Here is a 27317-nt window from a genome sequence, read left to right as displayed (position 1 = left end):
CACAGTTAATTACTAAAGGTTACATTAGCATCAAGACAAAAACACCAACCTTCGCGCAAACAGAAGTTTCCGGTTACAAATCTATTTTTAACTTGCTGCTACGAGGTCATCCCTCAAGAAGTTATTAAAATATTTATTTATTTGCAATAGCCCCCATAGGAATGCAATGGAACAGGAAGTTGTCATCCCTGGCATCTGAGCAAAACAGATGTTAGCGAGAAGGGTCGTTTGCACATTTTTTTAAAGTTTGTTTTGTTATTGTGCTACATAAAATCAGTATCAACCAATGAGTTTTGTCACAATATTTCAAAATTGAGCATTTTTGACAGAACTGGTCACAAGGCTTAATTAGTGAGCAGAGTTAGCTCTTGCTGCCATTAGCCCGGTGTGGATGTTAGCAACATTAGCATCACAGAGCCTTTCGTAACTGTAGAGACTTATGTTTTATGGATAGTGTGGAAACAGAAGTAAACTAAACTCTGCAAGAAACATAAAATACATAGCAGTCTGGTTTTGCTATCTTTCATGTACTTCCAATGCGCTGAGGTGAAGAAATGCTACAAGAGTTAGCAAGTAGACATGGGTTGATTCCGGAGTGAGGTCGGAACACAAAAATCTCTGACCTTTGAGGACAACAGGAACGCAGCAGTGCTATAACTAAGTAAACCAAAAGAAAAGTACAGTATTGTCAGCTTTTAAAACAATTCCATTAAAAAAAAAATCCCTTCAAGACAAAACAAAAACAACAAGAGACGGTCAACATCGTGGCAAAGTCCTTGTTAAAACTAAATACATTTAACACATAAAAGGTAAATAAATTACAAAGTCATGTGAACTAATAGTGTCCTTCACAAAATCTGTTAAAAAATAAAATAAAACACGGTAACAAAATATACGTTTTGAGAGTGTAGCTTGGATTCTTGTCATGTCGTGCAGATGTAATTAAAAAGTGGGTAAACAAAGCACCTTTTCTTACTCAAGAAACCCTCCGTAACAGCAGTTTACGTGTGGAGCAATAAAAAAAAAGAGAAATTAAAAGTTATATTACAGAATTTAGAGTTTAATAAGCAGCCTACAACTGTCCCTCCTACTTTTCAGTGTCATTTCAAGCAGCAAATCGGTCAATGGGAACTAAGTAGATAGCCGATAACGATAATTATATTGGACTTTGTGCCGATACCGTAGATATTTCAGGTATTGGTATCGGCATCGAAAGCACCTGTCCGCGCATGGCTTCATAAAATTTCTTATTGGAGTAATGCAGTCTCCGTACAATATGTTTAAACACACAACATCTCAGTTTCTACTAGTCTTTATGCAGCCCCGTCGGCTCTACTCACATGTACACCCTGAAGTTGGCAGTCTGAGTCTATGCTGATATCAGATTTTATGCCAATACTGTGGGATTTTGAGGTATTGGTGAGTAAAAAAAACAATTCACTGATCCGCTACCGTACATACCAATACATTTTATCTTAAAAAGCAACCGCAGATGAGTGGGTGTGGAGGCTCCGCCCAATCGAAAAACGTCAACAATCACAAAGAAACACTCGTATTACCTCTTTGATGCCTTCACTCTCCCTTTACTCTAGGGTGGAAGCAGAACTGAGCAGCAATGTGACAGCGCACTGGCTTTATTTTGCATATTTAATGACCATGTGCTCCCGGGTTTCAGGGGATATTTACAGGTCTTTGCTGTTGTTCTTATTCACACTCCATGGTATCGGATTGGTGCTCGGTATCGGCAGCTACACTGAGCTTAAGCATCGTACTTAAGCGCTTTTTGTGGGAAATTATAACCTATAATTCAGGAGTGCCTAGCCAAAAACAGGAGCAAACACGCCGGTAATAGACAAATACAATGTAAACTGAAAGTAAGCTGAAGGCTAGCTAACAGTGGCCGATGCTAGCGGTCAGTAGTTGGTGGAAATCAGAGCTCAAAACCGTGTATTAAGTAATTACCGGTATAAAGTATAAAATTGCAAATGCTATGTCTTTTTTCCATAGGGCAGTCGTGTCTCTCCTCTGATGAATCAACTGTCGATACTGAATAAGTACCTGCTCCAAGTGGAAATGCTCGAGAGCCTGCTAGATGCACACTGAGTAGAGCCGAGCCGCCCTTCATAAGTACGAAGTCATACAGTCCTTACTTTCCCTAGACCAGTGTTGAGCAGCAGATTCGGGTGAATCTTCAACAGCACTTGAGGACCACAGAAGAACCACTGGAGAACCAGCAGACAGCCATTGAACTATAAAAGAAAAAAGATTAGAGTTTTCAGAGTTTGGTGGGTGAGGTACTGTCCCGAGGAGCAGCCTGGACCATCTGACACTCGCCGCTCATCTCTCCGCCCTCGGCTTGAGCTTCAGCTTGAGGCGCCGGGTTCCTTTCACTGGCCGTTAAGTTTGTAGTTCTCTAAAAGTACAGTATTTACTATAAGTCTCTTCATCAGTCCTTGACAATAAACGGAGGCCTGAGCGGACAGTCCGGTCAGACGGGGAACAGGGGGGAGGAGGAGGAGGAGGAGGGGAACTGTCCTCTCATGCGTTGGACATCTCGGCTTTGCTCAAAGCGATGGCCAGCTCCAGGTCCTCCTGCTCCTGCTGCCTCAGCCTCTTCAGTCTCTCCCTCTCCGCTCGCTCGCTCTCCCGCTTGGCCCACTCCAGCTGCTGCGCCTCGTTCCCAAACTGGACACAACACAGGACTGTAAGATCACATCGAAGTGGACGTGACACGCTTTTAGGCACCTCACTACTGCAGGAAAAATACAGTACACACACATTTAGAGATTTTTAAAAGCTGGATTCGATGGTTAGCGGGGGAAGTTCAGAGTTAACCCTGTTTTTTCAATACTATAAAGCTAGATAACTTTCTAGAAGGGTAGATCTCCATGGACCAGATTTAGCTCCAAGTTTAGATAAGATCCCACATAAGATGATGGCTCTAATAATTTGTCTGAAATACATGCTCATAGGTAATTCTCTGTATTTTTTATGTTTTAAGAGGGTCACTGTTCTGCATCATAAATATTAAGTTAAAAATGACAAATCCAGCAAAAAGTGAGAAAAATCCAGCACAGAAAGTGACAAAAATCCTGCAAAAAAAAAGGCAAAAATCCAGCAAAAAATGACAAAAATCCAGCAAAAAAGTGACAAAAATCCAGCAAAAAAATGACAAAAAAACAGCACAAAAAGTGACAAAAATCCAGCAAAAAAAAAGGCAAAAATCCAGCAAAAAAAATTGGCAAAAATCCAGCAAAAAAAATGGCAAAAATCCAGCAAAAAAAGACAAAAATCCCGCAAAAAAATGACAAAAAAACAGCAAAAAAGTGACAAAAATCCAGCAAAAAGGACAATTATTTTGATTGTATCAGTAATTTCTGTCCATAGTATCCATCCACATTTAAAGAGACTAAATAAAAGTTAGTCATTTCATACTCACTACTGCCACATCAGGTCATACGTGTAACTGCAGCTTCTATATTAAGCTCGTACAAGACGGCACTTTGGACCCAAATTAACACCTTTTTGAGTGACAGGATTTGAGAGGCAGTTGTGGGGAATAGGTCTGAGCTCATTCTACACCTTAGGACATGGCTGGAACATGTAGGGGGATCACAATTTACTAAAGTCCTAAGGTAAAAGTAGTACTGTACATTTATTTCATAAGGAATGTCTTACCTTGACTTTTTCCGTTCCTGTAAGAAAAACAAGAACCGAGTTATTCACCAAAACACATGACTGTACAATCAGTCACAAAGTTAATTCTACATAAATGAATGATCAAACAGTTTGTAAAGCGGTAGTCACTTGGCAGTAGTCCACAGTGGGGTCATACTTGAGCCTGCCGGTGGAGCGAAGGGGTCCTTCCCGCTGAAGGGGTCCACCAGCGGCTTCTTACTCTGGAAGGGGTCCACGGCCTCACTGCCAAAGGGCTGGAAGGGATCACTGGCCTTGGACTCACCGCTCACTGGCGTGCTTTTACCTGAGGAAACAGTCCACAAATCACCAATGGCCTGCCCGGAGAGTGTCATTTTGTTTGTCCATGTGACGAAAAGTGTAGCCACGGAGTCGTGTGGTGTGAAAATTGGTTCTGTGTTGACTGTGGAACAATCACATAGAAATAAATTGACTGAAATGATTTGCAAGTGTATTGTAAATCTATGGGGAAAGTTTTAAATGTTCTATAAAGAGAGTCCATTCTTCTGTCTGTCCTTTTGTCAAACATGCACTGTGTACGTGAAGAAGAATTTCCCCCCGGGGACAATAAAGTCTAAAGTCTGCATGCTGCTCTAATCTGACTGCACTCTGCAAAGTCAGTCGCCGATCGGCTCAGGGAGAAAGTCAGATCGGTCCTTTGAGCAAAACGTACACACCGGTTCAGCTGAGTACACGTACCGCTGGGGGGTTTGGGCCTTGGGGGCACTCCTTTCTTCGGGGGCAGAGCTGGAGTGTCGTTTTTTCTACTGAAGGGGTCGTCTGGAAATACTGACTGCAAAGACAGAAAGGCAAAACCCACGTGAGAAAAATGTCGAAGGTTTAAGTGTTATCTCTCCATAGCAAACGGATATGAGGAACCTTCTGGTAGTCTGGCAGCCAGCTGGCTCTGCCCTCAAACGGGTCTCTGGGCTTGGACATGTGGCTGAAGTCGGCAAACCCTGTGGCTGAGTTAGCGTTGGTGCTGCTGAAGGAACTGCTGCCAAAGGGGTCCAAGGCCCCAAACAGATCTGACCACAAGAAGACACCAACACTCAGGACATATGTGAAAGACATTTTGATCAAAACATCTTAGAAATAAACAGTAAATCTCCTGAGTACAATAGAGCTATGATAATATTCCTTCTGTACACACACAGGAATCCAAGAGGGCGCTTTTACCTGCTCCTTTGGACTTGCTTGAAGAAAAGGGGTCAGTGCTTGGAAAGTGACCGGCTTGCTGTGAAGATCAGAACAGAATAAGCGCGTGTGACAGCTACTCGTACTTTTTTACATATAACTTAGTTTGACGACAGGTTTTTATAGTGTTCTAGAGTCACAGGAGGGTCGTACCTTGGAAGGTAGCGTGGCACTTTTGTTGAAGGGGTCGGCTGTGGCGAAGGGATCCTTGGCGGTTTTCTTGAAGAAGTCTTCCGACGAGGACTTGAATGGGTCCGTCTCTTTAAACGGGTCCACGCCGAAGGGATCTAGCAAGACAAAAGAGGCCACAAACCGTCAGGCCAGTTCAGTGACACCTAAAAGTACTTTGTATTTCGTATAAAAAACATATTCTGAAATGCAGGTGATTAAGCTGTTCATATTTCAGATTGTCTCAAATGTTGACGCTCCAGGACATGTGTAAAATGGCCACTGTGAACTACATCTTGATTTTAAATAAATAACAACTTTTTTCCACAACTAATAGTGAGTAGAAAGTAGATTGATCAAGTTTTTTATTCACGTTGGGATACAAGCGCCACATTTGAATGTCGTTTTAGAGATGCACGATCCAGCTTTTTAGCTTCCGATACCGATACTGGGGAATTGAGTATCTGCAGATATCCGATATGAACCGAGACTTTCTTAAGAGTAGCTGTGGTGAGGGAAAAAGTCAATGGTCATCTCTCTTTCTCCACTGTGAGATCAATAAAGTCTGATCAATAAAAGCTGAGCAAGATTTTCTTTGGTGGTTCTTGATATTGCTATTGTTTGTAAATTGCTTATGTATTTGAACTTGGTTGAAATGTGTATAAACTTGTGCATAAGTCTCAAAGGAGGACGACTTATTCAGAGTGTCATCAGCTCGTCAATATCACGGCTCATATTACACTCATACAAATGTACATTGGAGCTCATTATTTGCATTTTCTCAATTTTAACAATGGGCGAGAAGTTAGCCTCGTGCGTCTTTAGCTGCTGCACGCCATCGAGGCACTAAAAAGCTGTTTAGTTGCCGTGCGAAAAGCGAAACCATGCGGTGTGAACAGTGAAGCAGCTGCTTTTAGAGTGAGAGCCCCACGCAGCCAAAGACAGAACTGCGCTGCATCAAAGCTCAAAGTAAATGACGGAGAATATTCGGTTAATGTAACCTCTTTTTTGAAGTGACATTTAACTGTATATTATGTGCGGTGGGAGTCAGAAATAAACATGTTGAGTGTTGCAGTCGGGGTGTACGTCCACGACATGTTGCAGTTGCTATAGCAGGGGCGGTGATGGTGAAGCAAATAATGGAAAGCAAAATGTTGCAAAACCACAAGACGAAAAAGCTCCTTTCTTGTTCATCATCACTTGTTAACTTAGAGTATGCATAGTGACAAAACAACACAAATACATTCATCATAGCCTATTTAATGAAATATTTGCTTTAATAATTGATCAAATAAAGTTAGAAACGATAGAAACAATAGAAGAGAAATAGCACATTAGGATACTGCCGCTAGCTTTAGCATAGCTAGCCACAGCATTTTGCATGGCGATCAAAAATACATACACAGGCTAAAACTAACTTGTAATTGAATTCTCCAAAATGAGGCACACTATGCCCCGATTCACTCAGATGTTTTTAAGATGGTGAGAGCCAAAACAGGTATTGGTGCAGCATCGGATATTTGTAGCCGACACCCAATATCGCATTTTTTCCAGTATCAGATCGCTTCATCCCTAAAGTCATTACAACTTTCAGAGAGGGTTTCCCCTGACACCCATACTGCACGTAGGAACGGTCTCAGAAATTGTACATTTAGTTACTGAATACTTGCCTTAAAATGTATTTTGTAATGTATTCCATTACTTTGTCTAATCAGAGCACTGTATTCTGAATACTTTGAATACTTTTTGAAAACTTTCACATTGATTGCCATTATATTTGTGTGGCTTCACAAGAGCAGAAGATCACAGCGCATCATGATATGAACTTTGGCCTGAGGTGTTTATATCTTTATTTTATTTTAGGAGGAAAAATAGGTCATCGTTAAAGGTTCTTTCATAATAATGTGCAATAGGGAGCTAGTGATTGATACTAGGACGTATTCCATTGATTTTAGGAAAGTAACTGTATTCTAAATGTTCTCAAAGGAAACTGTAACTTCATCAGAGTACAGTTCCTCAAAATGAGTATTCTAAGTACCTTTTCTCAACACATGTATTCAGTTACTCCTTTTGGCCGGTTAGCTTTACTGGACAGGACGGCACAGGGTGAAGAGCAGCAGGGACACCCCCATTACCCAACTGTACTCATCAATAACGCTCAGAAAATGCTACAAAGAAAACTGGTGTGAGGTGTATTAATGACAATTCCCCGATAAATGTACAACTAAATACCTGCAGTCGCTGTCGGTGGCTTTGCAAAAGGGTCATTTTGAAAAGGGTCCCCTTCAGGAGAGCAAAGAACAGGGGCGGAAGCACCAAAGCAAGAAGAAAAGAGAAGACAGTCACAAGCTGAAAGCAAAAGGCTCGAAAGCCAAGCAACAACTGAAATCATATGAATCGGGACAAAAAAGGTAAAGGCACAGGGTATGTAGGATTTTTTAGATTGTAATCATTTTAAAATCATGTAAAATAAGCTGATTTTCTCATAATAACAAAAACATTTTACCCTGATGTGTTATTGTCGCTAAACCAGATATCTATCCTATGTTTTTTCCTGTTATTAATCAATATGGCCAAATCTCTGGGTATAAAATTGACTCTGATCACATCCTCCATACCCCCCCTTTAATGAATGAAGCACACAGCCCAGGCAGTGCAGCGGGGTTTATTTGGTTGCTGTGTTGGACATGAGACTTACCCTTGAAGGGGTCCGTTTTGAAGGGGTCTTCAGCGTGGAAGGGGTCACAGTGTAGTTCCTGGGGCTGCGTCGGGAACACGGAGGGCTTCACTACTTTGAACGGGTCGTCCGGCTGCACACACACACACACACACACAAACACACACACAGAGTGGAGAGGCCTGTCAAACATATTTTGTGTGTCCGTTGTTGTCGCTTCCTCAGAGCTGCATCCTTGACTGAAATGGCAGGATGTAACAGTTTACTTAAGTCCGTACCAGGGCTGCTCTTGCGCTCGAGAATCCGCCGTTCTCCCGCTCGCTGAAGGGCTCTCCCATGTCGGCCAGGTTGGTCATGCTGCCCCCATGGGTGCCGTTCAGGGTGCTGTTGAACTGCTCGATGCTTCGGGACACCTCCTGTTGGCTGTCCTGGATCTGGCACAGCTTACTCCGAGCCTGCGGTGACGGGGGAACAGAGCGGACGAGGTTGGCCTCTGGAGGTTCTAAGCTCTCAGACTGAGGGGGTGAGGGGCGGTACCTGGTTGATCTCGTCCTGCGTGGCCTTCAGGGACTTAATGATGGTCTCCAGTTGGATCTTGCCCGCGTTCAGGCTCTGCTCCAGCTGGCACTCCTCCTGCTGCAGGCGGCCCAGGTCGGCCTTGGCGCGGCACAGTTCCTCCTCCTGGCTGTGGAGGTCCGACTCCTGGGAGTGGATTTGGCTCTGCAGGGTGGAGATCTGCTCAGGGGGGACACAGGCAGGCCCCACATGTTACAAACAGGTTCACACCAATGTTAATTTCGTCGACTAATATATTTAGTCTTAATTTTAGTCAAAGTGATATTTTTGACGACTAAAATTGGACTAAAACTAAATTAAAAGTTTTTCATGAGACTAAAACTATGACTAAAATGTCCAGATATTTTAGTCGACTAAAATAAGACAAAATAAAAATGAAAAGGAGAGACTAAAATCATCCAAATTTCTATTGAGCGTCTGAAAGAGCCTCAGATCATGTAAATTCTCTGCCAAAGGATCAGCTCTGAGCTTTGTTCATGTGGAGCAGCTCCATGAAGCAGAGGAACAAGATTAAATATGATTATAATGAATATTATAAGTGCAAAGTCGACTAAATTCATCTTAAATTTAGTCGACTAAAACTAGACTAGAAGATATTTTTTGGACGAAAACTAGACTAAAATCAAATTACATTTTTGTCAAAAGACTAAGACTAAAACTAAATTAAAATATGTTGTCAAAATTAACACTGGTTCACACTAATGAATTTGCAAAACGATGTTGTAGCTACTTCCTGTGTCACCCCACACAGGGTAGGGTTATTATTTCTATCACTTCTATCTGATTCAAATAGTGTTTTCTTTTTAAATATCTAGATTTTCATGTATGTTTTATTCCTTGAATTACGTCACAATTATGTCACAAACAACATCAGACTTAGTTCAGATACACACTTCTCTCATCTGACACAAAGTCAGGTGTCTTAGCAGATGGTTTTCAGATGAGATACTGTTTGACAAACGTTGAGTTTCCAAAGACTTTCCATTTATAGGTGCAGAACTGTGCTATTTTGGGTATTTTTATCTTAAAGCAGTACTAAGTAACGTGTTTACCTTAATAAATCCTCTCCGTAGTCCCTGTGGGGGTAATACAAGTGTTTATGGGATGATTGGAGGGTCTTTCATCTCCCCCTGGTGTCTCTGACCAGAAAACCATGTTTGCAACTTGACTGCCACCGGTGCGGAGAAAGCAATACACACTAATGTAATCACGAAGAAGAAGCTAACAGGCTAACGGGCAAAGCTAACTGTGGGCTAATGTCACTTTAAACAGTATTTACAGCAAAGTTTGAGTGAAAAAAAAGTATTTCCATTGTATAATTGGATGCACAGTAACCCTCTCTCCCTTCGCCTTTCCTGTCAGGACTGCTTTAAAGCAGTAAGTAACTCTTCCCCCTAGAGGCCATAAGCGCAACTGCAGGTGTCGTAGCAAGTTACGATTTTTTACCTTATTAATTGTCTTGGGGAGTAAATACTACGCTGACAGGAAAGGCGAAGGGAGAGAGGGTTACTGTGCATCCAATTATACGATGGAAATATTTTTTTTCACTCAAACTTGGCTGTAAATACTGTTTAAAGTGACGTCAGCCCGCAGTTAGCTTTGCCCGTTAGCATGTTAGCTTCTTCTTCGTGATTACATTAGTGTGTATTGCTTTCTCCGGCCCGGTGGCAGTCAAGTTGCAAACATGGTTTTCTGGCCAGAGACACCAGGGGGAGATGAAAGACTCTCAAATCATCCCATAAACACTTATATTACCCCCACAGGGACTACGGGGAGGATTTATTAAGGTAAACACGTTACTTAGTACTGCTTTAAGAGTAAAAAGTGGCTACATGGGTATAAATCTTAAGCCTGGCGAGACCAGAATGATGTCCCTTGATCAAGTCCAGTCTCAAGTCTTAGTCTATTCGATCAAGTCCGGTCTCGAGTCGTAAAAATCAGTGGCTCTCGGTGTTAATCCATTGACTGCCTTGAAAGGACAATTGAAGCTCACCATCTGGGACTCCTCCTGACACTTGAAGCGGACCTCGTTCAGCATGTCCTCCAGCTTGTTCTTCTGTTGATCCATCTCCTCCAGTCGCTCCTGGGCCTCCTGCTTCTGGGCCTCCAGCTCCTGAAGGGCAGCCGTCTCTCTGTCCAGGTCATTCTGCATCTCCTGGGAGAGGACATGGGGGGACAGGAGAATGAGAAGCAGTTTATTGTGTGTCGGAATATTCATTTGTTGGATGAGGGTTTTCACAAATGATCCGATCGACCTGTCCAGCTCACCTGAACCTCCGTGCTCTTGTGCCTAATGGACTCCTCTGCTTCTCTGATGTCCTGCTCCAGCGTGTACTTCTCCCTGAAAATCACCATCATGTTATATAGTGCCAGTTGGTCTTGTGATGGAGCTCCAAGTGCCGGGGAGTGAGCCTGTGAGTCACCTCTGCAGCTGGGCGATCTCCTGGCTGAGGTCGTCGAGCTCCTTGATGCCTGTGAACTCTCCGGACCCCACTGAGCTGGAGCTGTCCTGTGGCAGACAAAAGGGGGGAGGGTGAGAGGCCGGCCGGGGTCTCAGATCGGGCCAGGACAACGAGATACTGAGCACTCACCCGTCTCATCTCCGAAAGAGCAGCCATGTCAGATCCCGCTGTGGCCATGTATCCTGCCATGCCCTGTAAAAAAAAAACAATGGCTGTCAAAGTTGTAAAATACAGTGATCACTGAGTAAAGACACTCTTGGGAATAGACCACACACTGACAGTTAAAGAAACACCATTGAAATGTTTCTAAATGCCAATATTTGGGTATTTTATATCAGCTATTGGCGAGATGTATATTTTTTAACATTGAAAAGAGCTCGGTTAGAGCTTTAAAATGAGCCTCCCACAACTTCCTAGACCTCAGGGGAGCGGAGAAACATCACAGTGAAAATCAGTCACCTATTTTATGTTATAGATTTTTTGCATATGTGGTTAATTTTGGAACCACAAGAGATAGAGACGTTTTTTTTTTTAAATGAATGGAGAGCTGCTGCTGTTTTCAGGCTTTAGAAGAAGAAGAAGAAGATCTTTATTTATATAGCGCCTTTCACAGACATGGTCACAAAGCGCTTTACATGAGACAATTGAGCATTCACTCCAATTTAGGCCCTGTAACTATTGTAAAAATATCTGAATTCAAAATCTGGTGAATGTGCATGTAGAGGAGGTCCTCTGGGATGGAAACATAATAATAGTTTCATATTTGAAGCACAAATGAAGTCGGTACAAAAGGTCAAAGACAGAAAACATGGAGGTTCAGCTCATGTCCATTAAAATGAATGGGGTTTTGCCGGGGTCATAAATGACCCCAGAGACCACGAGTGTAACTATTTGCTCTTCAAAAATGAAACATTTTTCAAAAACAGAACCTGCTCTACCTTTGAGCCTCTCCCAGTGCCCAATTCACCAAATACTTCGAGTTATATCCACTTCCGGATTTTCAGTGTTACAGGGCCATTTTTGGCTCAAAATTTGACTTTTTTTACATAAACATGTCCCCCCGACTCAAAAAATTATAAAAACTGGTAAATTTACTATCAGTGCATTTTTATGAAGTCAAACTAAAGATAGAACCCACATTTTTTTCAAAATGTTATTTTATGATTGAAATAATATATAGAGAAACAAAATGGGGTCAAAAATGACCCCAGGTGACCACGAGCGTAACTATTTGTTCTCATTCAAATGTATGAAAAAATTCAAAAATTGCATTAACACAAAAGTTTGACTATTTCCACTTGGAAACTGACCAGATAGTCCGAGTTATCCTCAGAATTCGATTTTTGATATTTTATGACTGTTGTTTGTTCAGGATTTGGTGTTTTTTTTTACATAAACAAGGCCTACGAACTGAAAAAAAATAAAAAACACAAAAATTTAGTATCAGGCCATTAGTCTGAAGTTACACTAAAGATAGAACCCAAACTTATTGAAAAATTATATTTTATGGCTGAGATATTAGAGAAACAAAATGGGGTCAAAAATGACTCCAGGTGACCACGAGTGTAACTCTGCATTATGGGGCACACAAGGGTTAATATAGAAGGTGCAGTTACACATATGAACTGAGGTGGCAGTAGTGAGCATACAATGGCCAACTTGCATCCAGCCCCTTTAACAAAAAGAAAATTACTTATTAAGTGTTTGTAGAAATGTTGGAAGTCTTTGTGGAGCTAATTGGAAAGGGCACTACCACAGTGCTGCCCTTTACTGTCCTGCCAGTATAAAAGGGTTGTGCCAGTGTCACAAATCAAAATATCATGAATCTCCCTAAGACTTACCGGCCCCGGGGTGCCTCTATCGGACGGGGGCATCATGTCTGCGGTCAGGGTCTGGGGAGGGTCCAGGCCTTTGCTGACCTTCTGTTGGATCAGGTGCATGGCCAGGGAGAACTGCTCTCTGGACAGCTTCCCAATCTGCCGGGTGTCTGCCAGCGCCCTGCAGACCACAACACACCATTAAGTGAGTGGACGAATCGGGCTTAAAGTGAAGCCTAAACATTCTGCAAGGAAGGAAGTCTGAGGCACAATAGATTCAATAAAGACCATTTCAGTTACACATATCGGGGGTATTTGTGCTGTTCTCTTACCATATATGTGCCAGGACATTTTGGGACAGTCCCGACTGCATGAAGATGTCCTTCACTTCCAGCCCGCTCACAAACCCGTCCATATCCGCGTCTGTCTTCAGGAAGATGTCGTCGTAGCGCCCGCGGTCCGACACAGGGACCACCCAATTCACTGTATGCTGAAAAAGGGAGAGAGGATTTGCTTACTCGCTCATTGTTTTCTACATCAGTGATTTTCAACCAGTGTGCAGTGTCCGTTGGATGAGAAATTGTCAGGTGTGCTTTAAAACAAAACAAAAAAATGATCTGCTTTAGTCATGTTGTTAAGAATCTGCACTATATAGTGTCAATTCACCGGCTCCAGAGAGACTGAACAAGGAGGAATGTGTGTGGAAGGTCATCAGTGCAGAGCATAACCTTTGTCCACTGCTGTTACACATGTCCCTGCATGTGTCCAGACTGTGATGTCAACATCTACAAGCATTATCTTTACTATAAGACAGCCCAACTGAAGCAAACTGTAACCAATGAATGAATTAGTTGTGATCTGTGTAAATGTTAAAGGAACAGGCCACCGTTTTTACACACTGAGATATGTTCTTACCTGAGCTTTAACGAGTTCTTTAGGACCTGTCTGATCTTCCCCCGTGCCTTCAGTCACGTAAACACAGCGCAGACGGCGTTAGCATTTAGCCTCTCCCTCTCTCCTCTATAGCTCCAAAACTGGTCAAGATAGAAGCTACCAAGCTCTTCCACGTTTTCCCTATTTAAATATGGTTACGTGAAGTGTTCCACTACAAAGTATAATTACACAAAATTAAACAATGTGGATTTTCTAAGCGGATAAAAGGGGGAACTATATTGTAAGGCGTAATGATACCAGGAGTAGTTCGAAATCCGCGCAGTAATATCTTCACTTTACTGTTCGGATGCCAAAACTACTCCTGGTATTATTACGCCTTACAATATAGCTCCCCCTTTTATCCGCTTAGAAAATCCACATTGTTTAATTTTGTGTAATTATACTTTGTAGTGTAACACTTCACGTAACCATATTTAAATAGGGGAAACGTAGAAGAGCTTGGTAGCTTCTATCTTGACCTGTTTTGGAGCTATAGAGGAGAGAGGGAGAGGCTAAATGCTAACGCCGTCTGCGCTGTGTTTATGTGACTGAAGGCACGGGTGAAGATCAGACAGGTCCTAAAGAACTCGTCAAAGCTAAGGTAAGAACATATCTCAGTATGTAAAAACGGTGGCCTGTTCCTTTAAAAGCAGCATCTGGACACTGCTCGTCTCATTAATGACAAGGGAAACTGCTGCTGTGTTACCCACACAGAGAGACTCTCTTCACACAATGTCCATGCACTGTTGCACATATTTAATCTACAAACTGTTGTGCACGCTGTAACTGCGACCCATGTGCGCTCTCCCCCTGCCTCGCTCTCCATGAACCTCGCTTGCCCGCTTTTGTGTCTCAAAGTGCTCCTTGGTGAAGTCTTCGGGATGATAAATTGTGTCCCACTGGTCAGTGACTGTATAAAGCCTTTCTGTGGCCTGTTGTTTTTGAATAACAGATGCAAATTTTGGTGCAGAACGGTGTTGGACTATGAGCAGTTTGTGTATTATCCTTGAAACAGACTGGATCTCTTCAGCAGTAGAAGAAGAAATGACCGGCGTGAATGAAGTGAAACACTCGCCCAGGGATTTGGGGATTTTTCATGATGATTCATTAGTTTTTGTGGCACATTTCTCAGATCGGAACCGATGTTTCTCAAAACTTTAACCTTTTAACCCAAAATGAACCAAGCACATTTACTCCAGTTAAGGCTTTACCCAAATCTAAAAGCTTCTTGGAAAAAGTGTCAAAATAGTGACAAAAACAAGGATGAAAAGACAACAAAATTTGGCAAAGGAGCGAAAAAAACACACCGGAAAAGCAACGATAACACAATAAAAAAAGCCACAAAAAGCCACAAAAGAGAGACAAAAATGTGATAGAAACGTTGCGGTGAGTTTTGTAGGCCTGAGCTTTCAAATGGGGCGTTACTCTGGCCTATAGGCTGCCAGCTCCAGTCAAGAAGCTTTTGAGCTGGAGAAAAGGCAGAGGGTAAGAGGTTAAGAACATATCTCCAAGCTTAGTGAAACTGGACTCTTACCTGGGCGGACTTGATGGTGTGTTTGGGAGACAGGCTGCCCGTGCTGTTGAGGGAGGTCATGCTGCCGTGGGACGGGGTGGACCTCAGGGAGTCTTTGGGAGGTGGGGGGCTGGCGGGTAGACCGGGCAGGGCCCCGGACACCGAGACCAGGCTCTTCTTCCTCTTGGAAGGCGGGACCAGCAGGGTTGGGAGGACCGGGGGGACGGGCTCCTTCTCCAGGGCGCGGTAAACCAGGTGCATGGCCTGACGGGAGGGGCACAGGAGACACAGACTGAACCAGGACCAAAGTGCCAAAGTGGACTTGGAGTATAACAATTAGGGATGTCAAAAGATCAATATATTCTGACACCAAGACTCTCAAATGTGACGTGTATGTGATCTCCAGTCTGAACAAGGTGCAGTTTTTTATACAATGGACTTTTGTGGAGCAGAGGCAGCGATGTCTTTAACGTGCAGCTGTGGAAATGAGCCGTATAGACTCTAACTTTATTCAACAAGTGCACGTGTTGTCTTCCTCCCGCTCACGTCTACTTTAGTGCAAAATTAATGGTATTTGGAGTGCATCGATGACGTGCAGGTCAGATAAATGCGACCTTTGGAAGATCAGATATGTATCGGGTTTAGGACATATTCAAGTGGACTGGGTCGCCTTTGAAAAGATCGGACCTGTGTCATTCAGACTGATGAAAAGATCAGATACAGGTCGCATAGGGGCGAAAAAAAGTCAGAATTGGGTCACTTCATTCTGCAGTCTGAACACATGCATGCTAGTTTAAGTAGCCTGTCAGAGACACGACATGTTAGTCTGTGATAATACCTTTAATGCTCAGCACACACCCAAACCCTCCACCTCCAATATCATCGTCCATCACCATGATTCAACATCGTCAACTGCCAATTAAGGGGACGCCCAACCTTAGCACCAAGGGCTTGTTACTATAGAGATCTACACTGATAGACAGTGATGTAACTTCATTGTACCGCGTAAACCAGAGTTACCGTAAATGCTCTAATATAGGCCAGGGCCTTTATTTAATCAAGGGCATCTAGGACCAGGCCTTTATTGGAACCAGGCCACAATTAGAGACAGGCCTTTATTTCTATTTGAGCAAAACGGACGACCAGGAAAATAAAGAAAAACGAGATTTGTGTCCATTTGCACCTAAAATATTAGGTTCATTTATTAATTAACATTTCAAACCCTCTCCCAGCGGCTGGAACATTGACGCCTTTTATTTTGTCGGGACAACAGGAAGTGTTTCGTTGCTGTTAGCGGAGCTTTGACATCAATGTCACTGCAGGTTTCTGTTTCGTTTTTACCACGGACCGGATTATTTGTTGTTATCTTGTGTAAAAGGCGAGTTTAGACGGAGCGTTTGTGTTTGTGATCGATCATGAGACTGACCCGAGAGAAGACGAGACGCTCGCGCTGATGGGAGGAGTTATTTTGAGGCGTGGGACTGACCTGCACACGGAGCAGCTGGACGTGCTTTGAAGACGCGATGGAGACTTTATTAAAACCCTGGAGGGTCACACAACATTTGTTGCTTGTCCTGTTTCCAAATATCATCACTGGAGGTTTGAAAAGCGGCTAAATCTGTGTCAAAGTTATGCTCGGATCAGCTCCTCCGCAGCGTCCCCCTCGGCCCGGGTTCCCGTTTGTTACTTCCTGCACGTGAGTTTTCTTTTACACGAGTATGAGACAAATTCCTAACATGGGGAATATAGTTTCTAATAAAAGCAACGGCCTGTTTTAGAGACCGGCTTTAATTTGCCTCCGCCAGCCGCGAACCCGGCCTCTGTTAGAGACCCGGCCGCTAATGGAATACAGGCCAGTATTAGAGCATTTACGGTAACCCCAAAGCTACATCGCTAACCTTCTAATCTACATCACTAAACCAGGAACTAGGACTAACCCAAAAGACGACTAAAGCATAAACTCAATAAAAACTAAAGAGGACCCTCAGAGCTGTTCGGAAAATCCGGAATCACTGATCTCCACTGGCGACATCCATAACTGACATTCACTCACCACTGCAAACTCATCCTTGTCCAGGTGACCATCTTTATCAATGTCGCTGAGGTCCCAGACCTACGAGACAGGCAGAGGTTTTAGTCAAACGTACAATTCTTCATTCAGCTCGAGCTAAATATGAGAATACCTTTCCGAGGATGTCCAGGGGCAGCTTGGAGTTGATGAGCACAGGTTTGACCTTGTCTCCGGACAACAGCCCACCCACCGGAGCCAGGCTCTCGAAAATGCCGTCGAATTTGCTCTTCTCCTCTGTCTGCACGCACACGCAAGGTCAGTGAAGCACACATAGCTCTTTAACAAAGTGCAAGTCATCATTGTTCTGTGAGTTTGCTCGAGATCATTTCCCTCAGTTAACTTGACAGTATTACAGAGAAGTAAGTCTATTCTTAGAAACATGATTTTGGTGATGCTGTGAGTCATATACCAGAACCATACGTAAAAAAAAATGTGAAAAAGGGCTTTACCCTGACGGCCCAGTGCGGCTCTGCGCTGGCCGGAGCCACGCTGCCTAACGACGGACTGCTGCTGTCTTTCTGCAACGAGAGAACCACGAGCTGTCAGAGCAAAAACCGCCAACCAACAATCACAGACACAGGCAGGGCTCGAGGTCACCAAATCTGGATCAACTCAGAACGTTCACTTGGGTCGAACACTGACAGAGCCGTGGGAAGATATTTTAGTTAGGGGGCGCTGAGGGACAAAATTTACCCCCAAAATACTTTTTCTGTGCATAAATCCTATTTATTAACCTCTTAACTCCCGCCTGAACCGAGAGCATTTTCTCCAGTTCAGCTTTACCCAAATCCTGTAGGCCAGTGTAACGCCTCATTTGAAAGACCTACAAAACTATCTTTTTCCTCACATCAGATTTTTTTTCATCACTTTTTTTGTTGGGCAGTCGTCTCATTCTTGTCAAATTTTCGGGACTTTTTTGTCACTTTTTCGTCAAATTATTCGCGTTTTTTTGTCAAATTCTTATCAATTTTTCGTCCATTTTTTCTCAATTTTTCGTCCATTTTTTCTCACTCTTTTGTCAATTTTTTGTCAATTTTTTCCTTAATTTTTCGTCAAATTTTTCTCATTTTTTTGTCACATTTTTGTCACTTTTTCGTCAATGTTTTCTCACTTTTTTCACATTTTCATCCTTGTTTTCGTCTCAGTTTTGTTGCTATTTTCACACCTTTTTTCCAGAAGCTTTTGGACTGGGGGTAAAGCTGGAGAAAATGTCCTCGGTTCAGGTGGGAGTTAAGGGGTTAATATTACCTGCAGTTCATAAATTATCCGCCAGGGGGTGCTGCTGCGCCCTCAGCACCCTGGGTTCCCACGGCCTTGTACACTAACTATATATAACAAAACAAACACGCAAATACAATAAAACCATTTATCTGAAACATCATCAAGCAAAATGTTATAAAGGCTTTTTGCCATAGTTTTGAGTCTAGTCTAATCTAATAAAACTGGCTTTTAATGCAATTTGCCCGCTGCATAATAATATTCAAATATTGTTTAAATATTTTTCATAGTGTAATGATAGAATACGAAGAATAAGAATAAGCTGAACATGAACTAAATAAACATGAAAACCTTATTACGTTTTTCACAAGATCATCATCATCATTGGATTGAGCTGATAAAAAAGATAAACCCCATCTGGACAGTTTGATGCAGAAAAGGCCTTATTTATCTTTATCACAATATTATTTCCAGGAAGTACAGAACAAATCGATTTTGCACGACATGTCCACTTCAAGAGAAACACTTATTTCCAGAGCCAGATTAACGTAAGTAACTTTTTGAAGTATGTATCCACACTGAAGCATGCAGGACCGTAGCGACATTCTGTGGCATTATACTCACAAACTTGGGCGGTGGGACGGGGAGGCTGAGGCTGGACAGTGACACCTCCTGGCCGCTCTGTGCACAGGCCACAAGGCGCAGGGCCACATAGAACCCCTGCACGGACAGCAGACAAGCGGGAGTGAAAAACTGTGCGGTCACTGTTAAAACACTTGTACAAAGTCAAACATAATCAGCAAATGAACTTTAACGAACAACTGATCCTGAGGTACCTCCTTAAAGAGTCTGTTTCTGACTCGGAAGGACGTAGATCTTTAGAATGACCAAGACTACGTATACAGTAGCCTCAATCTAACTTTTTTTCTTCTAAAGCACTGACAAGAGTACCGTTCAAATACCGAATCAATAAGCAGTACGAGAAGAGTAGTAGTATTGATGAATCCGTTAACGATACCCATCCTTAGGGGGTAGGCATTTCTAAGTAATCTTCCGCAATCTCCCTTTGGGAATAGTGTTGCTGCAAATGTAATGAGTCGATCTGTGACCTTGCAGCCCAAATAAACCAAATAAACTAAACTAAACTAAACACACTGTGGGCGTTTAGATATAAAGTGTGTTAAGAACTTAAAATGTATAACTTCGATTATATAATTCTTTAAACCCGGGTGTTCAGTCAAACCAAAGCGCTGCCCTCCGCACCCTGTGAGTTTCCCAGTGTCGAAGCTGCTCTGAGCTGGGTCCGTGTTGAATCGCTCGAGGCTTCGCTTTGCTTTGTCCATCCATACATTTCATAGGTGAGAAAATTAAAAGCATTTATTTAGCACCAGAAGCCACGTCGCAGCGTGGAAGGGCATCCTGCTGCCCCGCCCCAGTGTGCAGTAAACACTGCGGACAGAGGTAGAAGACGGCGATGGGGTTTGTCACCTGTCCGAGTTACAAGTGCAGATGAGTGGTACGTTCTAAAGGAACCGCGTGAGCTCTCCATCATCTCCACAACTTAATGTTTAAATGTTGTTTATTTCTTTCACACAGTGCATGTTTATTGTTTATTGAAAGGATCCCCATTAGCGCAGTCATGCTGTCGCTATTCTTCCTGGGGTCCCACTAAATCCATTCACAAAAAGTAAAAACAGTATTTAAATCCATACAAAAATGTGTATCGGTACATCTGTATATCCTACTAAAATCCTATAAAAGCTGTACATAAAAGTAGCACATATTTGCATTCAGAAAGGAATATCACATGACACGTTCATTCGCCAAATTCAATCCATATTTGTTTGTAAGAGTTTTCTCAGTAACAATTTAAATCTCTTCTTGTCCTCCACTAACGTTAGACTATCTGGAAGTCCATTCCATGCCTGCATAGCTCTGTATGTGAAGGTCCTCGTGATGCTATTCGATCTTACTGTTGGCAAGAGAAATTTTCTGGCCGTTGCATGTCTGGTTTTATATTTGTGTTTCTCGTGGCTGAACAGAAGATTTTCATAAGTAATCTTTGGACATCTTGTTGACATAATACTTTTTACTGAGGATAACAGAGAGTACAAGAGTCTGTTTTTCACTGACAACCATTTTAGTTTATTCAGCATTTCTTTTGTGCTTGTCATGTAGTCACAGCACCATTCGTGCTGCTCGGTTCTGGACTACTTGTAAGGTTTTTATTCCTTCAGATGTTGCATTTGACCAGACTGTTGGACAATAGTCCAAGTAGGACAGTACCAGCGCTTGTGTGATTAGTTTAGTAGATTGCTGTGTAAGACAGTGCTTGTATCTTTTTATCATTGAGATCGCCCGTGCCATTTTTACCCCTATCATTTCTATATGTTTGGTCCAGTTTAATTTACAGTCCACTAAAACTCCCAGCAGCTTGGTTTCATATACCTGATTTATTTGAACTCCTTCTATCTCAAGAAGAGACCATTAATGAACTACCATTAATGAACATATATGGGACTCACATCCATCCATCTATAATCGCTAACCTCTGCACCACTGTGCTGCTCAACAACAATGTTTAGATTTGGAGCTTTTACGTCGTCTTTCTCACGTCGGAGTCCTTTCATTAAACATAGCAGATATTCGTATAACCATAAAAATACATAAATTAATCTGTTTTGGGCAAAAATATTGCAAGATGGTTGCGTGTTTTGTGTCACACCTGTTTGTCCAGATAGCCTTTCCCATCGGGGTCTGCCAAGTCCCAGATCTGAGAACAGAACACAAGTGAACCCAGGGTCAACAGTAACTTTGTTTGTTTGTTGTCCCTCCCTTGTAAACAAAAGGCAACATTGTGATTGTTAAAAGAAACAGACAGCGGTGTAGGGGCTGTATACCTTTCCTAGTGTGACGTCAGGGAGGCCAGACTTCTTAAGAAACAGTGCAGCCTCTGTGGGCCCCACTCTGCCTGTGTTTCCGGGGTCCACCTGCAAAAGGAACAGGGGCAGAGGCAGAGGTTAAAGACGAGGGCTGTTTTTTCCTTTGTCATGATATGTGCACCTTTCATTGACATTGTCAGCGAAGTACATTTACAAAGTAGTGCATGCAGTAGTCTATGAGGGCATGCAAATGTATTTATTTTTAAATAGTCAAATGAGCAAACTCTGAATATACACAATAGCAGAAGTGAATGTGTGCAAATGTGAGGTAACAGGTGATTTACTGTTCAGTGTTTGGAGAAAAAGCTGTTCACATGCGCCTTAGGGTGGCTCTTACCTGTCGATAGAAGGTCTCGAAGACGGAAGGGTTGGCACTGGACAGCTGTGGAGCAGAGGAACACTGTCAACCTCAGCGACAGGACTGTAGAAGTGGGGAGCAAAATTGGGCTGCACAGTTTTAGCAACCTTGAAGCCACAATTTGTATTGAATAAGTGCGATACAGTGTTTTACATCAAGGAGCCACTCACCCATTCACAGTCCCATTCATACACCAGTGTAAGCAGGCGCTGGAGGCAAGGCAAGTGAAGTGTCTTGCCCAATGACACCGCCCTACACCTCCACCACTGTCACCCCATTAAAGAATAGAAATTGAAATACTAGAAATTGAATTCATACCGGAGCTTTAAACCTAATGTTAACTCCTTTTTCACTGACTGAGAGAAATATTATGAAAGAAGCAAAAGCAGATTATTTAACTTTGGGTCGGTCACCAACCATAACATCCCCATGAGATTTAAAATTCTAGTATTGGGATGGGTAAATGGAAAAATATGATGAGAAAATGAAACCAGCTTTATTACCAACGTGCAACATGTTATTTAAAAGCACTAAGTATTAAAAGTAGTAGTATATTTCTTCTGCATTTGATCCACCCAGGCATCGCTCCAGATGTCCAGGTCAGAATAACCTGGCTGGACAGCCTATTGTGTATGTTTTGGGTTGACCGTAGCATCAGGAGGAAACTGACAAGGGGACAACACGCAAACACCAGACAGAAAGGCCCGCGCAGTCCAGGATTGAACCCACATCCTTCTTTCTGTGAGGCGAGAGCGATAACCACTTTAGTCGACTAAAATTAAGACTAATTTAGTCGACTTATATTGATAATATTCATTATAATCATATTTAATCTTGTTCCTCTGCTTCATGGAGCTGCTCCACATGAATAAAGCTCAGGGATGTTAATTTGGCAGTGAATTTACATGATCTGAGGCTCTTTCAGACGGTCAATACAAGTTTGGATGATTTTAGTCTCTCCTTTTCATTTTTATTTAGTCTTATTCTGGTCGACTAAAATATCTGGACATTTTAGTCACAGTTTTAGTCTCATGAGAAACTTTTAATTTAGTTTTAGTCCAATTTTAGTCGTCAAAAATATCACTTTGACTAAAATGAAGACTGAATATTTCAGTCGACGAAATTAACACTGCTTACCTGAGCTTAGACAAGTTGATGCGTACCTGTCTGGTCTTTGTGTGTGCCCTCAGTCACGCAAAACGACCAAAGATGTTGTTAGCATTTGGCCTCTCCCTCTCCCAATGCATTCCAATAGCTCCAAACGGGGGTGAAATTGGAAGCTACCACGCTCTTCCACGGGGCACAAAGACCAGACAGGTACGTACCAACTCGTCTAAGCTCAGGTAAGAACATATCTCAGTGTGGAAAAACTGTGCCCTGTTCCTTTAAAGGCAATAATGAGCAGGTAGAGACAGAAAATGCTACATCCAAGAAAGGATTTAGATGAGGAGCGAGGCTATTTAGATCTGAGGTGAGCTGGAGACGTCCCGCTCAGGAAAGTTACAATCAGGTCTGTTTGTGAATTTACATTCTTCTGATTTATTTATTTGTTTTTCTATAGATCTATAACATTCATAAACAGCAGCACAGAAGTATAAATGTACAATGCATGTATCGTACTTGCAGCAAAAGCCAATTTCCAGCACTTACCCACAGATGGGCAGTTATGAACAGTTAAAATAAACTAGTCTGTGATACGTGTGAGACGATAAACATTAGCTTCAACAGTATAAAAAGTCGTGTTCAGCATCGTGCAAATCGAAAAAGCTTCTTGAAAGAAAGTGTCGAAAATGAGACGTAAACAAGGATAAAAAACGCAATATAAAAGCAACAAAAAGTTACAAAAACATGACAAAAAAAGCTATATTAAATTAACAGAAATGCAACAAAAAAGGAATGAACAAAAAAAAAAACACAACATGCAATCAAAAAGATAATTTTAAAAAGTGAAGACAACAAAAATCTTAGCTCAGTTTTGTCTTAGCTTTCAAATGAGGGCCTGGCGAAAAACGTTCTCCGTGGCGTTTTTGTCAAAAAGAGGAGCTGAATCCACACGGTTCCCATGAGTACAGTAACTTACAGTAACTCTGGTTCTCTGAATGTGCACAGTCTATTACGAGTTGGGCGACTCGCTGGTTAATTCTCAATGGTAGCACAGAAATAACCGTCAGGTGCAGGTTTCAGTTAGTTTTAAATCAGCGGTTCCCAAACCGTGGGTCAGGGACCAGAGGCAGGGGCGGACTGGGACTGAAAAACAGCCCTGGACTCTGACCAGCCTGGCCCAAATTAGCGTAAATGTGACACTTCCACAAATACATATTTTAACCTCTTACCACCCGCCTATGCATTCTGTCCTCTTTTGGCTGAGAAACACCTCATTTGAAAGCTAAGACCCACAAAACTGACCTTTTTCCTCGCGCTGTTGCTGTGTTGTGTCACCTTTTGTATATATTTTTTTTCTTTTTCCTTTTTTTTGTCACATTTTTGTTGAGTTTGTGTCACATTTTTGTTGAATTTTTGTCACATTTTTGTTGAATTTTTGTCACATTTTTGTTGAATTTTTGTCACATTTGTGTTGAGTTTTTGTTGAATTTTTGTTGAATTTTTGTCACATTTTTGTTAAATTTTTGTCAAATTTTTTTGAGTTTTTGTCACATTTTTTGAGTTTTTGTTGAATTTTTAATTATTTTTCTATCATTTTTTGTTGTGTTTTTTTGTCCGTGTTTTTCTCATGTTTTCATCCTCTTTTTCTCGCTATTTTGATGCTTTCCTTTTTAGCTTTTAGATTTGGGTAAAGCGCGGTTGAGGCGGGACTTGTGGCCCTCGAGCCAATGGCCCTTCTGTGCTCTTCCAGAATGGACACATGGCCAGTCCGCCCCTGACCAGAGGTGAGAGAAGGAGACCATTTGCCATTCACCATTTAAAAAAAGTAGGGATACAGACTAGTGTCGTTCTAAATCCCAGTGTGACTGTGGCTTAGTGGTTAGTGGTTCTCATGCTGGGGCAGGAATTGAGGTCATTATGTATTACTACCTAGGGCTGCTCGATTATTGAAAAAATAATAATCACGATTATTTTTGTCATAATTGAAATCACGATTATTCAAACGATTATTTGTTGCCTTTAAAAAAATCCATCAAAAAAGTGACAAAAATCCAGCAAAAAAGTGACAAAAATCCTTAAAAAATATGACAAAAATCCAACAAAAAAAGACAAAAATCCAGCAAAAAAGTGACAAAAATCCAGCAAAAAAGTGACAAAAATCCAGCAAAAAAGTGACAAAAATCCAGCAAAAAAAAAGACAAAAATCCAGCAAAAAAGTGACAAAAATCCAGCAAAAAAAAGACAAAAATCCAGCAAAAAAGTGACAAAAATTCAGCAAAAAAGTGACAAAAATCCATCAGAAAAAGACAAAAATCCATCAAAAAAGTGACACAAATCCAGCAAAAAAGTGACAAAAATCCAGCAAAAAAGTGACAAAAATCCATCAGAAAAAGACAAAAATCCATCAAAAAAGTGACAAAAATCCATCAAAAAAGTGACAAAAATCCATCAAAAAAATTACAAAAATCCAACAAAAAAAGACAAAAATCCAGCAAAAAAAGTGACAAAAATCCATCAAAAAAGTGACAAAAATCCAGCAAAAAAGACAAAAATCCAGCAAAAAAAAGACAAAAATCCAGCAAAAAAAGACAAAAATCCAGCAAAAAAGTGACAAAAATCCAGCAAAAAAAGACAAAAATCCAGCAAAAAAGTGACAAAAATCCAGCAAAAAAGTGACAAAAATCCAGCAAAAAAAGACAAAAATCCAGCAAAAAAGTGACAAAAATCCAGCAAAAAAGTGACAAAAATCCAGCAAAAAAGTGACAAAAATCCAGCAAAAAAGTGACAAAAATCCATAAAAAAAATTACAAAAATCCAGCAGAAAAAGACAAAAATCCCAAAATTAAAAATTAGAAGAAAAAAAAAATTGAAAAAAAAAAAATTGAAAAAAAAAAATTATAATCGATTTTTTGCGATTATGCTAATTTTGTAATCGTTTACTGTTGTAATCGAAATCGTAATCGAATTTCGATTAATTGAACAGCCCTATTACTACCGTAAATGGATTTGCTCTTTGTCAAATAGCCACGGGATGCGCACAGCAGGGCCCCCCGTGTGGACCTTTGCTTAGGGCCCCAGAATGGCCAGCACCGGCTCTGCCTCGAGCTCTATGAGTGACATCACACTGTCCAGTGCAACTCAGGTCGCGTTATCCTTGAATCCTCTTTTCTTATTTCACGTGAACACATGAACACACACTTCAGCCTGGCTCCCCAAACGTTCTGGATGCGAAAGTTTGAATCCTTTACCACTTTTTCAGCTGCTGAACGACACAAAACCACCACAGTGTCCGAACCGGGTGGGAAATGAATGAGCATCAGCAGCCAAAATGCAAAACCCCAGGAGGAAAACTAAACAAAAACCCTAAACTCCCGTCCCAAACCAACCAGGGCTTAACCACATCCAAACAGGCCCAAACAGGAGGTGTAAACCCTGGCTAAGCTCGGCGCGGCTAACGTGAGCATCTTCTACGCGCTGCCGTTGATCCATCTTGTCTTCAATCACAGACTGCTAGCTTAGCCACGGTTAGCCGCGGTCAAACCCCAGCCCGGCTCCCGGTGTTACCTTTAACTGCACTGTCATTCGGGGACGCTCACGTGTTAATGTCGCTCCTGGACACGCAAACCGAGCTTGTCACGGCGCGCATTTCTGATATTTCCCCGTGAGAAAACGCGAACGCACGTAGCTAGCGCCGGTTGGATGCGGAGGGAGGGCGCTAAGGCTGCCCGGAGCGGCTGGATAACGGTCCCCGCGCAGGCCGAGCTCCGGCGGATCCGCTTCGTCCTGCGCCCGAATAACGTGCGTTTTCAGGCCGCTCGGTAAATACGGGATGGAGAACGCGAGCGGCAGCGAAGCCCCCCCGGGTTTGAACGAACTCAGGAGTGTCGTTGGGGAAAAGGAAAGCGAGACCCGTACCTGCGTGAGAGATGAGAGCGCTGCCATCTTTCTGCTGTCCCTCCGCGGAGGAGCCGCTCCCACAGGCTGACAAACCCCGAGCAGAGCGCACCGACGCACGGCCGGCGCGAGCTTTGGGGAGGGTTCTGGGGCTGGGCCTCATAGCCTCATAGTCACAGTTTGGGGGCCCCAGTATGTGATGTAGACCCATAACCTGGTGTTATATCCGTGTAATTACAAGGTTATAGCCAGGTTGTGATACACGATAGAAGATAAGCAGGGGCGGACTGGGCCATATGTCCATTCTGGAAGAGCACAGAAGGGCCACTGGCTCAACCGAGCTTTACCCAAATCAAAAGCTAAAAAGAAAAGCATCAAAATAGCGAGAAAAAGGGGATGAAAAGTCAACAAAAACATGAGAAAAACAATGATAGATGATGATAGAAATGATTGAAAAAAATCATTAATAAAACAACAAAAATGTGACAAAAATGTGGCGACGTGACGAAAAGTTTCCATCACTTTTGTAGGTCTTATCTTTCAAATGAGGCGTTACATTGTTGCTCTCCAGTCGAGAAGCTTTTAGATTTGGGTAAAGCTCAGTATAAAAAAACATGAATCTAAAAGGAATTTCGTGGAGTATGGTGCACCACAAGGTTCAGTTTTGGGACCATCATTATTTATTATTTAT

The 27317-nt window shown here is 42.2% G+C and overlaps 1 protein-coding gene across 2 annotated transcripts; it reads right to left on the bottom strand.

The window, feature by feature from the left end:
* Positions 1-1781: 1781 nt before the first annotated feature.
* On the bottom strand, positions 1782-26745 carry LOC306981682 (epidermal growth factor receptor substrate 15-like 1). Of its 2 annotated transcripts, XM_079581313.1 has the most exons (25): positions 26648-26745; positions 21608-21652; positions 21229-21318; positions 21054-21101; positions 18953-19048; positions 17560-17628; positions 17223-17348; positions 17093-17152; positions 15061-15303; positions 12926-13083; positions 12618-12774; positions 10906-10968; positions 10738-10823; positions 10583-10655; positions 10308-10469; positions 8276-8473; positions 8017-8193; positions 7760-7871; positions 7294-7344; positions 5047-5180; positions 4876-4933; positions 4576-4724; positions 4396-4489; positions 3836-3982; positions 1782-2702 (listed from the first exon to the last, which is right to left on the bottom strand). In XM_079581313.1, the coding sequence occupies exons 1-25, from the start codon at positions 26672-26674 to the stop codon at positions 2539-2541; spliced, it is 2787 nt and encodes a 928-aa protein (XP_079437439.1). In that variant the 5' UTR covers positions 26675-26745; the 3' UTR covers positions 1782-2538. The 2 variants fall into 2 exon arrangements, 1 of the variants encoding a protein (XP_079437439.1); XR_013794128.1 differs by lacking the exons at positions 1782-2702; positions 3836-3982; positions 4396-4489; ... (1 more) ...; positions 4876-4933; positions 5047-5180 and having other exon boundaries at positions 7317-7344; positions 7760-7849; positions 7998-8193.
* Between the last annotated feature and the right edge of the window lie 572 nt (positions 26746-27317).

The sequence above is a fragment of the Gobius niger genome (genome assembly GCF_951799975.1).
Source record: "Gobius niger genome assembly, chromosome: 22".
NCBI lineage: Eukaryota > Metazoa > Chordata > Actinopteri > Gobiiformes > Gobiidae > Gobius > Gobius niger.
The sequence above is the reverse complement of the archived record's forward strand: the minus strand, read 5'-3'. Positions and strand labels throughout refer to the sequence as shown.